General features: G+C 51.3%; 1 protein-coding gene across 2 annotated transcripts in view; it reads right to left on the bottom strand.

The window, feature by feature from the left end:
• Window positions 1–13,015, bottom strand: part of LOC148813716 (transducin-like enhancer protein 4) — a 31,318-nt gene that overhangs the window by 6,816 nt on the left and 11,487 nt on the right. The window contains exons 4-9 of one of the 2 annotated variants that reach the window (XM_088907521.1): window positions 10,548–10,592; window positions 6,799–6,861; window positions 3,119–3,193; window positions 2,788–2,968; window positions 2,478–2,494; window positions 755–886 (exon numbers count right to left, since the gene is read on the bottom strand). In XM_088907521.1, coding sequence (XP_088763647.1) covers window positions 755–886; window positions 2,478–2,494; window positions 2,788–2,968; window positions 3,119–3,193; window positions 6,799–6,861; window positions 10,548–10,592 — 513 coding nt within the window. The remainder of the gene's footprint in view (window positions 1–754; window positions 887–2,477; window positions 2,495–2,787; window positions 2,969–3,118; window positions 3,194–6,798; window positions 6,862–10,547; window positions 10,593–13,015) is intronic. The other variant, XM_088907522.1, reaches the window with a different exon arrangement.

Here is a 13,015-nt window from a genome sequence, read left to right as displayed (position 1 = left end):
GCCATGACATCGGGGGTAAATGAGACTGGCCTTTCGTGTGACAGCATCCCCAGCAGCACCAGGTTTCCTGACTAATTTTAGCCCCACTACACCCACACAACTTTCAAAACACATGGACAGCCCTGGGCTCTGACTGTGTCAGTGTACTGGACTCCACAGGGACTAGAAGAGTCCAGAGCCCTGTGACTGGGCCGTGTCAGTGTCCTGGACTCCACAAGTACTGGAAGAGTCCAGAGCCCTGTGACTGGGCCGTGTCAGTGTGCTGGACTCCACAGGGACTAGAAGAGTCCAGAGCCCTGTGACTGGGCCGTGTGTCAGTGTACTGGACTCCACAAGTACTGGAACAGTCCAGAGCCCTGTGACTGGGCCGTGTGTCAGTGTACTGGACTCCACAGGGACTAGAAGAGTCCAGAGCCCTGTGACTGGGCCGTGTCAGTGTGCTGGACTCCACAGGGACTAGAAGAGTCCAGAGCCCTGTGACTGGGCCGTGTGTCAGTGTCCTGGACTCCACAGGTACTAGAAGAGTCCAGAGCCCTGTGACTGGGCCGTGTCAGTGTGCTGGACTCCACAGGGACTAGAAGAGTCCAGAGCCCTGTGACTGGGCCGTGTCAGTGTGCTGGACTCCACAGGGACTAGAAGAGTCCAGAGCCCTGTGACTGGGCCTTGTCAGTGTCCTGGACTCCACAGGGACTAGAAGAGTCCAGAGTAGATTCTCTCTATATTAGTATAGTCTGTCCTCCCCATCTAGACTTACATAGTGCTGGAGGGAGTCTTTGTCGTCACAGCGCCTCCTCTTGGTCTCACCTCCGCCTGCAGGTCCGTACTCTCCTGAGGGACCCCCCCGCTCCTCACCATGCTGGCTGTCCGTTGATGACACCGATTTGCTCTGTACCCCAAAGCACAGCCGTCAAGACACCCCACAACACAGTCATATATGTGCACTGACAGACTTGCCAGAGGCCAACCCTGTCTTTTAATCCCAATTCCACCTCCTCTCCCAGACTAACTCCCAGCGTTCCCGCTCGGACACAGCCCTCCTCTCCCAGACTAACTCCCAGCGTTCCCGCTCAGACAGAGCCCTCCTCTCCCAGACTAACTCCCAGCGTTCCCGCTCGGACAGAGCCCTCCTCTCCCAGACTAACTCCCAGCGTTCCCGCTCGGACAGAGAACCCACAAGGCATTAAACAACTAATCCTCCCCATTGCTCTCAGTGCAACGGCTGCACACAGCCGGAGGGACTGAAAAGGAAGCCTGTAACAGCTCCTCTTACAGGAGCTGTTCCTGTGGGAGTCTGGAACAAGCTGCTCTGTCATGTTACTGGAACCAACACCCGGGCTTCTCTCAAGAAACAGCTGAATGAGTCCCTGGGATCAATTAGTGATTGAAAACCAAATGATCTAGATGTGTTGACTCCCTCTGTCTTTACTTCTTCAATTTCCCTCCATCTCTCCTCTCTAACCCTCTCTTCCTCTCTCAGCCCCCTCCTCCCCCTCACTCTAACTCTCCTCTCCCTCTCCTCCTCTCCCTCACTCTAACCCTCTCCTCTCCCTCTCCTCCTCTCCCTCACTCTAACCCTCTCCTCTGTCTCTCCTCCTCTCAATTCAAGGTGCTTTATTAGCATGACCGATGGGTAGAATCAGTGTTGCCAAAGCAAATAATAATAATAACAAAATCTCCCTCACTCTAACTCTCTCCTCCTCTCCCTCACTCTAACCCTCTCCTCTGTCTCTCCTCCTCTCAATTCAAGGTGCTTTATTAGCATGACCGATGGGTACAATCAGTGTTGCCAAAGCAAATAATAATAATAACAAAATCTCCCTCACTCTAACTCTCTCCTCCTCTCCCTCACTCTAACCCTCTCCTCTGTCTCTCCTCCTCTCCCTCACTCTAACTCTCTCCTCTGTCTCTCCTCCTCTCCCTCACTCTAATTCTCTCCCCCTCCTCTCCTCTTCTCTCACCCCCCCTCTCCCTGTCTCTAACCCTCTCCTCTCTCCTGCTTTCACCTCTCACCCCCTCTCCTCCTCTCTCACCCCCCTCCTCTTGTCCCTCACTCTAACCCTCTCCTCTGTCTCTCCTCCTCTCCCTCACTCTAACCCTCTCCTCTCTCCCAGTCTCTCCTCTCACCCGCTGTGTCTAACCCTCTCCTCTCTCCCCCTCTCTCCTATCACCCCCCTCCTCCCCTCTCTCTCTCTCCTCTGCCCCTCTCCCCCCAGCCCTGCCCTGAGCTCTCCACAGTGACTCACTGCAGCTGGTCGAGTCTGTGGGCTCTGTGGGCACACCAGCCCAGCCCGAATCGCCCTGGGGATTCTGAGGCAGAGCACACGCTCCCTCAGGGCTCCATACTCAGCTACTCGGGTACACTTTAATAACAGCAAGCAGAATCGCAAGAGCAAAACCGCGCAGCCCCCCGAGACCCTGACTGTCCCTCCACTGGAAACTCCGCTGTCCCCCCAGACTCGGCAGGAGACGGGACTCACCCTGCTGGGGGCTCCCTCTGGCACAGACGGATGGGCAGGAGACGGGGAGAAGGGAGAACGACAAAACAGGGTCAATAACAGATGAAACAATAAGGGCAATCAAACAATTCTAAAAGAAAAATGGGTGATTTGTATCTGATCTCCTGAAAGTCATGGTGCACGGGGGAGTGGGTACGAAGGATAGCAGCTTTTTCCAGTTATGGAGATTTGGAGTCTTATTTGGCTCTTGGGCTCTTGGCACAGGGGCCCGGCCAGGACTGTCCCGGAATCCTGCACCCCCTGACCCGCTGGGCTCGGCCACAGCCCTCACCTCTCAGGTGCTCCGAGTCAAGGTGGTTGCGGTCGTCCTTGGCGGCCAGGTGAGCGGACACGCCCAGGGCCCCGGACAGGGCCAGCAGCCCCGAGCCCACCCCCAGCGACGCCAGTCCCGAGGGGTGAGGGGTCAGGGGGATGCCGGGGGCGTGGTGAGACAGGTGCTGGAGCTGCTGCTGCTGCAACACAAGGAGGAGATGAGGAGGGAGACACCAGGGAGACACCACAATAACACCTGTACTGGGTGTTACTCTGAAGGGTGCAGGAATCGCCTGCACTCTACGGCTGGCACTGTGCACAAAGAAGGGAGCCCCACAGTTCCCACTCACCCCAATGATGGCATTGAGCTCAGCCATGGTCACCTGCTTGGCTCTCTCCACTGCCTGGACCACCTGCTGCTGGTGCTGCAGAGAGAGGCAGCTGTGAGCACTGCACACACACACCTGAGGTCTCTGTACATATACACACACATCAGGGGACTATGTAGACTGTACTTATAATCCTGGAGTCACCATATACACAACACCTAGGAACTGTACATATACACACCTGCAGACTCCATATACACAACACCTGGGAACCGTACATATACACACCTGGAGACTCCATATACACAACACCAGGGAACTGTACATATACACACCTGGAGACTCCATATACACAACACCTGGGAACCGTACATATACACACACCTGGAGACTCCATATACACAACACCTAGGAACTGTACATATACACACCTGGAGACTCCATATTTCAACACAGATGGGGACTGTATATATACTGATGGAAAAAAGAAACGCAACACCTCCTCCTCCACACTCCGGACCTCCCGTCTGCGTGGAACAGGCTGAAGAGTGACTCATCTGTGAAGAGGACCTGATGCCACTGCTGACGAGTCCATCGCAGCCTCTGTCTGGCCCAGGCCAGTCGGGGTGACGTCTAGGAGGTGTGAGCAGAGGGCCCCTGACAGGTCGCCTTGCTCTAAGGCCAGCAGCATGGAGCCTCACTGTCCTGTCACTGATGCAGGCACTGTGTCTGCTGGCAGGTTCAGCAGCAGTACGGGTGGCAGATCTGAAACGATCTCTCAGATGGACCAGTCTGATGTGTCGGTCCTGCTCTGGTGTGGTCACTCAAGGGCGACCGGATCTTCTCTGCAGTCGGGACACAGTGGAGCGGCTCACTCCATAGTGTCTGGCACATGACAGGCCTGCCTGCAGCATGCCAATGGCCCTCTCCCTGGCTTCTGGTGACATTCGAGGCACAGAAAACTGACTAAGTGTGGCCCTTTTCTTGCAGTGACCTAAGCTTTGGATTAAGGCCTTTTTAAAGGCGACCTGATCAGGCATTGTTCCACCTGGACCTTGTTGGGTAAAAGTGCACCTAACGAGCTTCCGTGTGATTGGCAAGTTGCAATGCCTCACTACACAAACTGTATTGCTGGCCAGAGGGCTTAAAACAAATTGACAACTTTATATAACTATAACTATAGTATTCTCATTCCAGAAAATGTTACGTTTCTTTTTCCCATCAGTATATATGCACACACCTGGGGGACATACCTGTTAACTATATATACACCTGTGGACTGAATATATATACACACCTAGGGACTGTATATTTACACACACACATCAGGGGACTGTTTATATACAGAAACACACATGGGGACGGTATATACTGTATACACACACCTCGGAACTGTGTATATATATATACACACACACACACATCTGGGGACTGTATATATACAGAAACACACATGGGGACGGTATATATACACACACAAATCTGGGGACTGTGTATATATATATACAGAAACACACATGGGGACGGTATATATACACACACACCTCAGAACTGTATATATACACACACACATCTGGGGACTGTATATATATATACACATGGCAACTGGATATACACATACGTGGGAACTTTGTATATATACACACACATACCAGGAGACTCTATATATATACACACCCCTGGGGAATGTACACATACACACACGGGAACTGTACATACACATCTTGGGACTACACATACACACCTGCAGACTGTATGTATACACACACACCTGAGGACTGCATAGCTACACACACGAGAATTGTATAAATACACACACTTATGGACACAGACACCAGGAGACTGTATATATACAGACACATACCTGGAGAGTGTACACACAAACACCTGAGGACTGTACACACACACACACACACCTGAGGCCTGTAAACACACACCTGGGGACTGTATATACACACAGACAGTGCTTTGAAAAAGGATTCAGTCATTTTTCACACTTAAGAATCTCAGCCTGTAATTTTATTTTTTTAGAATGGGAATTTTTATTTGTGCGTCACATATTCAAATTCACAGAGTGCCCCCGGAAAACATAATAGTGAACCATAAATGAATTAAAAGTTAAAAAACCTGAAAAATCATCATTTATAAATATTCATCCCTCCCTGGTCAATACTTAATTGAACCACCCCAGGCAGCTGTTACAGCCAGTAGTCTTTTTGGAGAAGTCTCTATTAACTTTGCACACTGAGATGGTGCAATATTGCCCATTCCTCCTTGCCAAATTGCTCTGGATCAGGTGAGTTCAGGAATGTTGATGGACAGCAAGTTTGAGGCGTTGCCACAGATCTGTGACAGGATTAAGGTCAGGACTCTGACTGGGCCACTCAAGGACATCTATCGTCTTCATTTCAAGACGCTCGAGTGTTGCTCTTGCATGTGCTTCGGGTCTTTGTCTGAAAGACAAACTTCCTGCCCAGTTTTTGCTTCTTGGCTGAGGGTAGCAGTCATTTGTCCAGGATTTGTCTGTAAGGTGCCCCATTCATCTTCCCATCGATCCTGACAAGGCTGCCAGTCCCTGCCTCTGAAAAGCCTCTCCGTACCATGATGCTACCAGCACCATACTCCTCAGTGGCGATGGTGCCTGGCTGGGTGTGCGGTGTTTGCTTTGCGCTTAGCATTCAGGTCAAAACGTTCTTCATCTTTCAAACTCTTTGCAGGCAAGGATATGGGTTTCTCGGCCAGGGCTTCTTCCTGGCAACCCGCCCATAGAGACCCTTCTTGTGGAAAGCCTCGGAGTTTGTTGACCCACGTATATCATCTTCCACCGCAGCCACTGACCCCTGTAGCTTGTTCACCGTTGGCCTCGCTGTAGCTTCTCTGATAAGGGCTCTTCTTGTCTGGCTGCTACGTTTAGGGGGCAGCCTGGTCTAGGCAGTGTGGCTGCAGTTTCATAGTCTTCCACGCCCATGCAATGGACTCCACTGAGCTCCAAGGGATGTTCAATGCCTTGACAATACACCCTTCCCCGGATTTGTGCCTCACACCTCTGACTTGGTTGGAATGCTTTTCTGTCTTCATTTAGAGTCTTTTTTGTCTCTACCACGCTGTAGGATCTCACAGAGAGGGGTATCTGTGTTTATAAAAGAACTGACCACCTATCCACTGATTTCTCACACTGTTGGAGTCAATCCATGAACTGTGTGGCTATTGAGGTAATGCGCTGCACCCGTGCAGATCTGAAAAATTCCCAGGGCTATGAATACTTCTGAAATGTCATCATTGCTGTTTTTCATTTTTTAGTAAAGTGTGAAAAAAGATCTGGAACGTTTATTTTGTTTTGACATGGCACTCAATATTTTGTGGATCAGCGCCAGAAAATCCTACTTCTGTCTATTTCAAATTCAGAATCTGTGACAACAAAAAGTGAAAAATGTGTTGGGCGCTGCATACTTTTTCAAGGCACTGTACACACCTGTACACACCTTTACACACCTGGGGACTACACCAGAGCTCTCATTCACTAACATACCAGGAGCAATAAATATTGAGCAACATTTTCTGAGCAATGGTACCATCCTAAGGTCAGTCATTCATCCTGGAGAGTGACCTTAAGATATTCCAGGGTCTCCTTATTTTAGACACCGGTGGGCAGCGCAGCCTTGAGCAAGACTGCAGGAGCGCGTAGCAGCGAAGTCGCTTACCTCCTGGGAGAGGAAAGGGATGATCTGGGCACAGATGGCGCTGAGCCGCTTGACGATCTCCGCCTGCAACACAGAAGGCCACGCCAACGCGCCCACTGTTAATGCATCAGAGGGCAGGGAGCTCGCAAGAGTGATTTGCCTGGACTAGAGACGCCCTATAATCTCTTCAGATTGCCCGTCGTGCTCCCGAGAGACTGGCACCAGCAGAGAGGGGGCAGCGCAGTGCGGCTGGGCACAGCCAGCGAGAGTGTGGTGGACCGGAGAACAGTATGACTGGACAGGTCGAAGCAAGACAGGGGAAGGCACAGATCCTGTGGGAGTGGGGGAAGAGCTCCGCAGAGCGATCTTCCCACTCCAACACGGCTTGGGAAGACCTTCCTGGGGTCCGTCTGGAGTCCGGAGCAGACGGGACGTCCAGCAGCTTGTGGCTAGCCGGTCCGCCACGACGGCGGGCAGTTAAAAACTGCTCCCTTATACCACTGCTCCGCCAGGGCACAGAGCAGGAGGAGGGCCTGGACTGCCAATCCCATTTCCTCTGCCCGCTAATGGAATATCACTCTCTCAGCAAACATCATTTCCAGCGACTGACGCACTAATCACCCCGTGATTGTGCTCACAGGCGCGGCAACACTGAGCAAGGGCTGGAGGTTCTGCTCTCTCTCTCTCCTGCTGGAGAGCTCTCCGGGCAGCCAGCCAGACCCCCCCCGGGCAGCACACTGATTGATGGTGCTTCTAGTGGGAAAGAGGAGGGTGAGAGCAGAATCAAGAGCCAGACATGAGCAGCGGACAGCCGACAGACGCAGCTGCAGGCCGGGGCAGGCTGGCGGTCACACACGCTGCATCCTGGGGCCTCACAGCAGAGCAGGTTAAAAACATGCAATCAAGAGAAGAACAGCCTGCAAAACACCTCGGATTATTTACCCGCAAGGATTTATATTTCTAAATGAAATAGTGCGCAGTGTCATGAGTTTCTGGATTTGTACAGATGGTTTAAAGATGGAGTATATTTGACCTTTTCTCCCCACAACAAAGCTTTGAGCTTTAACTGTCAATATTGAGTCCTACTGACCAGCTCTGCCATAGCTCACATCCTTGCATTTTCAGACACAAATCTGTACCTTATAAAGAAAAGATGTCTGCAAGAGTTTTTTTTTAAAGAATCCAAATAACACTTCATCTAGAGAATTAACTTGGAATAACCTGGTACTGGAAAAGCAGGGCACAGATCTGTGGACACACACACACACCAACACATTTATCTTATGCACACACACCAACACACCTGACACACCTACACACACTCACATTGACACACCTATACAAACACTCACACCAACACATCTCCACTCACAATGATACACCTCCACTCACACTTACACACCTCCACTCCCACTGACACACCTGCACACACTCACACTGACACACCTACTGTATACAAACACTCACACCAACACACATGCACAAAGACTTACTCACACTGACACACCTACACACACTCACACCTCCACTCACACTGACACACCTGTAAACACCTGCACGCACTCACACTGACACACCTACTGTATACAAACACTCACACCAACACACATGCACAAACACATACACGCACTGACACTCACACACACCTCCACTCACACTGACACACCTGTACACACTCACACCTCCGCTCACACTGACACACCTGTACACACTCACACACCTACTGTATACACTCACACCAACACACATGCACAAAGACATACTCACACTGACACACCTGCACACACTCACACCTCCGCTCACACTGACACACCTGCCAACACTCACACCTCCACTCATACTGACACACCTGCACACACTCACACCTCCGCTCACACTGACACACCTGTACACACTTACACCTCCGCTCACACTGACACACCTGTACACACTCACACACCTACTGTATACACTCACACCAACACACATGCACAAAGACATTCTCACACTGACACACCTGCACACACTCACACCTCCACTCACACTGACACACCTGCCAACACTCACACCTCCACTCACACTGACACACCTGCCAACACTCACACCTCCGCTCACACTGACACACCTGCACACACTCACACTGACACTCCTGCACACACTCACACCTCCGCTCACACTGACACACCTGTACACACTCACACCTCCGCTCACACTGACACACCTTCCCACACTCACACCTCCGCTCAACACACTCACACCTCCACTCACACTGACAAACCTGCACACACTCACACCTCCACTCACACTGACACACCTGCACACACTCAGTTCAGAACACAACCCCAGTCCATCAGTCAATCACCAGCCCTGAACATGACATCACACTGCGCTGGTGAAAAGGGGGTCTTTAGACATCCGAGAGAGCGCAAGCCTGCTATCCCGCTAGGGCCTCAGCGGTCCTCCCTGAACCTGCAGCCTGACCACAGGGGCTCCCCGAGCATGACCTGCTGTTCGGGGGAGAAGAGGGACGATAATCACAGCCACGGAGTCAAGCCAGAGAAGACGAGATTCTGGCTGTGTCACTGAGCAAGCTGTTCCAAAAAACTGAGATGTTACTCCTCTGCGAAAGGCGCAGAATTAAGAACACCCCTCCCCTTTCGTACTGCTCGTGTATCAATGACATGGCACGCCAGTGTACAGGCGCTAGTACATTCCACATGCAGGAATTTAGGGATGCAGTGGTTGAGCTGGGACCGACAATGAGCGCTCTGTAGCGACGCTGGAATTTGAACCCTGGCTGCACTCAGCATCAACCGGCAGAGCGTTGCTGGCCTGGGAAGGGGGTCAGGCCAGGGCAGAAGGCGAAAGGCCTTGGTGCAGGGTGCAGTTCCTCTCACACTGCCTAGGCACGCAGCTCCGCTTCCTGCCAGCAGAGGGCAGTCTGACCAAGCCGCCTCCCTGCCAGACTGGTGGCATTTCGGACTCAGGTTTCAGAAACCCGGGCGCACACAGCTGCAGGAAGCTCAGGGGGGAAGATGTTAAATAAACACACATCGCTCAGCCTCAGACTGGAACCAGCCGTTACAATACAATATATCTCGCAACAGATTCCACTGACTGACCTACATTAGCCCAACATAGATTTTAATCCAACAGTTAAAAAAAAACAGATAAAAAGATAAAACCACTTGCAATTCACCCCGTATTACAAACAGGAAGGGGGAGGGTAAATCCTGTTACAGCAGAAGCAGTTTGTAGAAAATGAAGTATTAAATAAAAGCCCCACTCCAGGTCAAGACAGCCCACAGCAGATGAGGCCCAGGATTAAGGTTGGTTTACCACCGATGTCAAAAAGAAAAAAATTCAGTCACTGTGATGACACCACAGTCCCGTGTAGATCCTAGTGCACAGCCGTCTGAGCCACTCCGGGCTCCACCAGCTGCTGGTCCCTGGGTCGAGCAGCTAGTTTTTCCAGAAATGCTGTCCCTCCTGTTTCAAACCTTCCTTTTGGTTTTAAAGAAGCACCAAACTGCATATTAACTTGACTAATGTGCGCCTGCGGAGCTTGATGAAAATATAAGAACACTTTCAAATTATTCCGCACCTGCTGCTGGCTCACATTCAAGAGTCCTGGAGCCTGGAAACTCTGGAGTGGATCGGACTGCTGCGCAAAAGGAGTGTGTTCTAAGTCCTCACACTGTCAGCCCAGAGCATAGCAGTAGTACAAAGTCATTTAAATACTTCTTTAAAAGTCTGTGTAAGTGATACAGACAACAGCCCTAATATCTTACCTGTTTGTGCATTTCAATGTTCAGCCCATAAGACATTTCGTAGTACTGAAATAAAGAAAATACATTGAATATTACTAATCTGCTACTAGAACAGAAAAGCGTTTTAACAATGTATAAAATTGTCACTACTCCCGCCCCCAATAAGGAACATTTGCTGGACTTAGTTCTCAGGGCTCCGGGGAGACTGAGGCAGTGGCAGGAGAGCTGCCACCTACACACTGCAGAAACAAGGCCAGTTACTCCATCTCATCACTCTGGCCTTTAGGAGCAGGCAGCAGGCAAAGCACACAGACAAGCAGACAGGCAAGACAGACAGGCTGATAGACAAGCAGAGAAAGGAGGAGACAGACAGAGGCACTGCACAGGTAAATCTGTGTGTGTGTGAGTGTGGACAGACAGAGGCACTGCACAGGTAAATCTGTGTGTGTGTGAGTGTGGACAGACAGAGGCACTGCACAGGTAAATCTGTGTGTGTGTGAGTGTGGACAGACAGTGGCACTGCGCAGGTAAAGGTGTGTGTGTGAGTGCGTACAGACAGACAGACAGACAGAGGCACTGCGCAGGTAAAGGTGTGTGTGTGAGTGTGGACAGACAGACAGAGGCACTGCGCAGGTAAAGGTGTGTGTGTGAGTGTGGACAGACAGACAGAGGCACTGCGCAGGTAAAGGTGTGTGTGTGAGTGTGGACAGACAGACAGAGGCACTGCGCAGGTAAAGGTGTGTGTGTGAGTGTGGACAGACAGAGGCACTGCGCAGGTAAAGGTGTGTGTGTGAGTGTGGACAGACAGACAGAGGCACTGCGCAGGTAAAGGTGTGTGTGTGAGTGTGGACAGACAGACAGAGGCACTGCGCAGGTAAAGGTGTGTGTGTGAGTGTGGACAGACAGACAGAGGCACTGCGCAGGTAAAGGTGTGTGTGTGAGTGTGGACAGACAGACAGAGGCACTGCGCAGGTAAAGGTGTGTGTGTGAGTGTGGACAGACAGACAGAGGCACTGCGCAGGTAAAGGTGTGTGTGTGAGTGTGGACAGACAGACAGAGGCACTGCGCAGGTAAAGGTGTGTGTGTGAGTGTGGACAGACAGACAGAGGCACTGCGCAGGTAAAGGTGTGTGTGTGAGTGTGGACAGACAGACAGAGGCACTGCGCAGGTAAAGGTGTGTGTGAGAGTGCGGACAGACAGACAGAGGCACTGCGCAGGTAAAGGTGTGTGTGTGACTGTGGACAGACAGTGGCACTGCGCAGGTAAAGGTGTGTGTGTGAGTGCGTACAGACAGACAGACAGACAGACAGACAGACAGAGGCACTGCGCAGGTAAAGGTGTGTGTGTGAGTGCGTACAGACAGGCAGACAGACAGAGGCACTGCGCAGGTAAAGGTGTGTGTGAGAGTGTGGACAGACAGAGGCACTGCGCAGGTAAAGGTGTGTGTGTGAGTGTGGACAGACAGACAGAGGCACTGCACAGGTAAAGGTGTGTGTGTGAGTGTGGACAGACAGACAGAGGCACTGCGCAGGTAAAGGTGTGTGTGAGAGTGTGGACAGACAGACAGAGGCACTGCGCAGGTAAAGGTGTGTGTGAGAGTGTGGACAGACAGACAGAGGCACTGCACAGGTAAAGGTGTGTGTGAGAGTGTGGACAGACAGACAGAGGCACTGCGCAGGTAAAGGTGTGTGTGTGAGTGCGGACAGACAGAGGCACTGCGCAGGTAAAGGTGTGTGTGAGAGTGTGGACAGACAGACAGAGGCACTGCGCAGGTAAAGGTGTGTGTGTGAGTGTGGACAGACAGAGGCACTGCGCAGGTAAAGGTGTGTGTGTGTGAGTGTGGACAGACAGTGGCACTGCGCAGGTAAAGGTGTGTGTGTGAGTGCGTACAGACAGACAGACAGACAGACAGACAGAGGCACTGCGCAGGTAAAGGTGTGTGTGTGAGTGCGGACAGACAGACAGAGGCACTGCGCAGGTAAAGGTGTGTCATTATCACCTGCTCTCGGCCGGGAGAGTGCAGGTGTGACAATCACTTCCTTAATTCCAGCTTGTCAGTGAAAATTAACTCTGCTGTCTGTTCCCTGAGCCTCAACAACACAGATAAATCATTCAGGAAAAAGAACATTCTGTACCAGATAAATAAAAAAAAATAATAAACACATACATTTAAAAGGAATGCCTGTCAAAACAAGTCTTAGTCTATATGACAGGTCTAACTACCTAAATATAGCCTTCTGGGATTATTTCTTCTTGGAAGATGTGACTTCTCATTACTTCAAATTAGTTACGTGTCTGTGCCTGTGCACTCACACGCACATTATATTATATCAGTGATTGTGCTGCAGGCTGCAGAGAGAGCGACAGAGCTGCAGCAGCGACAGAGGTCGCCCATCTTGGCTAGTGCCTGGCAGTCTCAGCGTGGGATCACAGACCAGCACGCACGTACTGAGCAACAGGAGCAGGTCACATAGCGACTCTCTGCGTTT

The sequence above is a fragment of the Atractosteus spatula genome, chromosome 28 (assembly GCF_055471065.1).
Source record: "Atractosteus spatula isolate fAtrSpa1 chromosome 28, fAtrSpa1.hap1, whole genome shotgun sequence".
NCBI classification, from domain to species: domain Eukaryota; kingdom Metazoa; phylum Chordata; class Actinopteri; order Semionotiformes; family Lepisosteidae; genus Atractosteus; species Atractosteus spatula.
The sequence above is the reverse complement of the archived record's forward strand: the minus strand, read 5'-3'. Positions and strand labels throughout refer to the sequence as shown.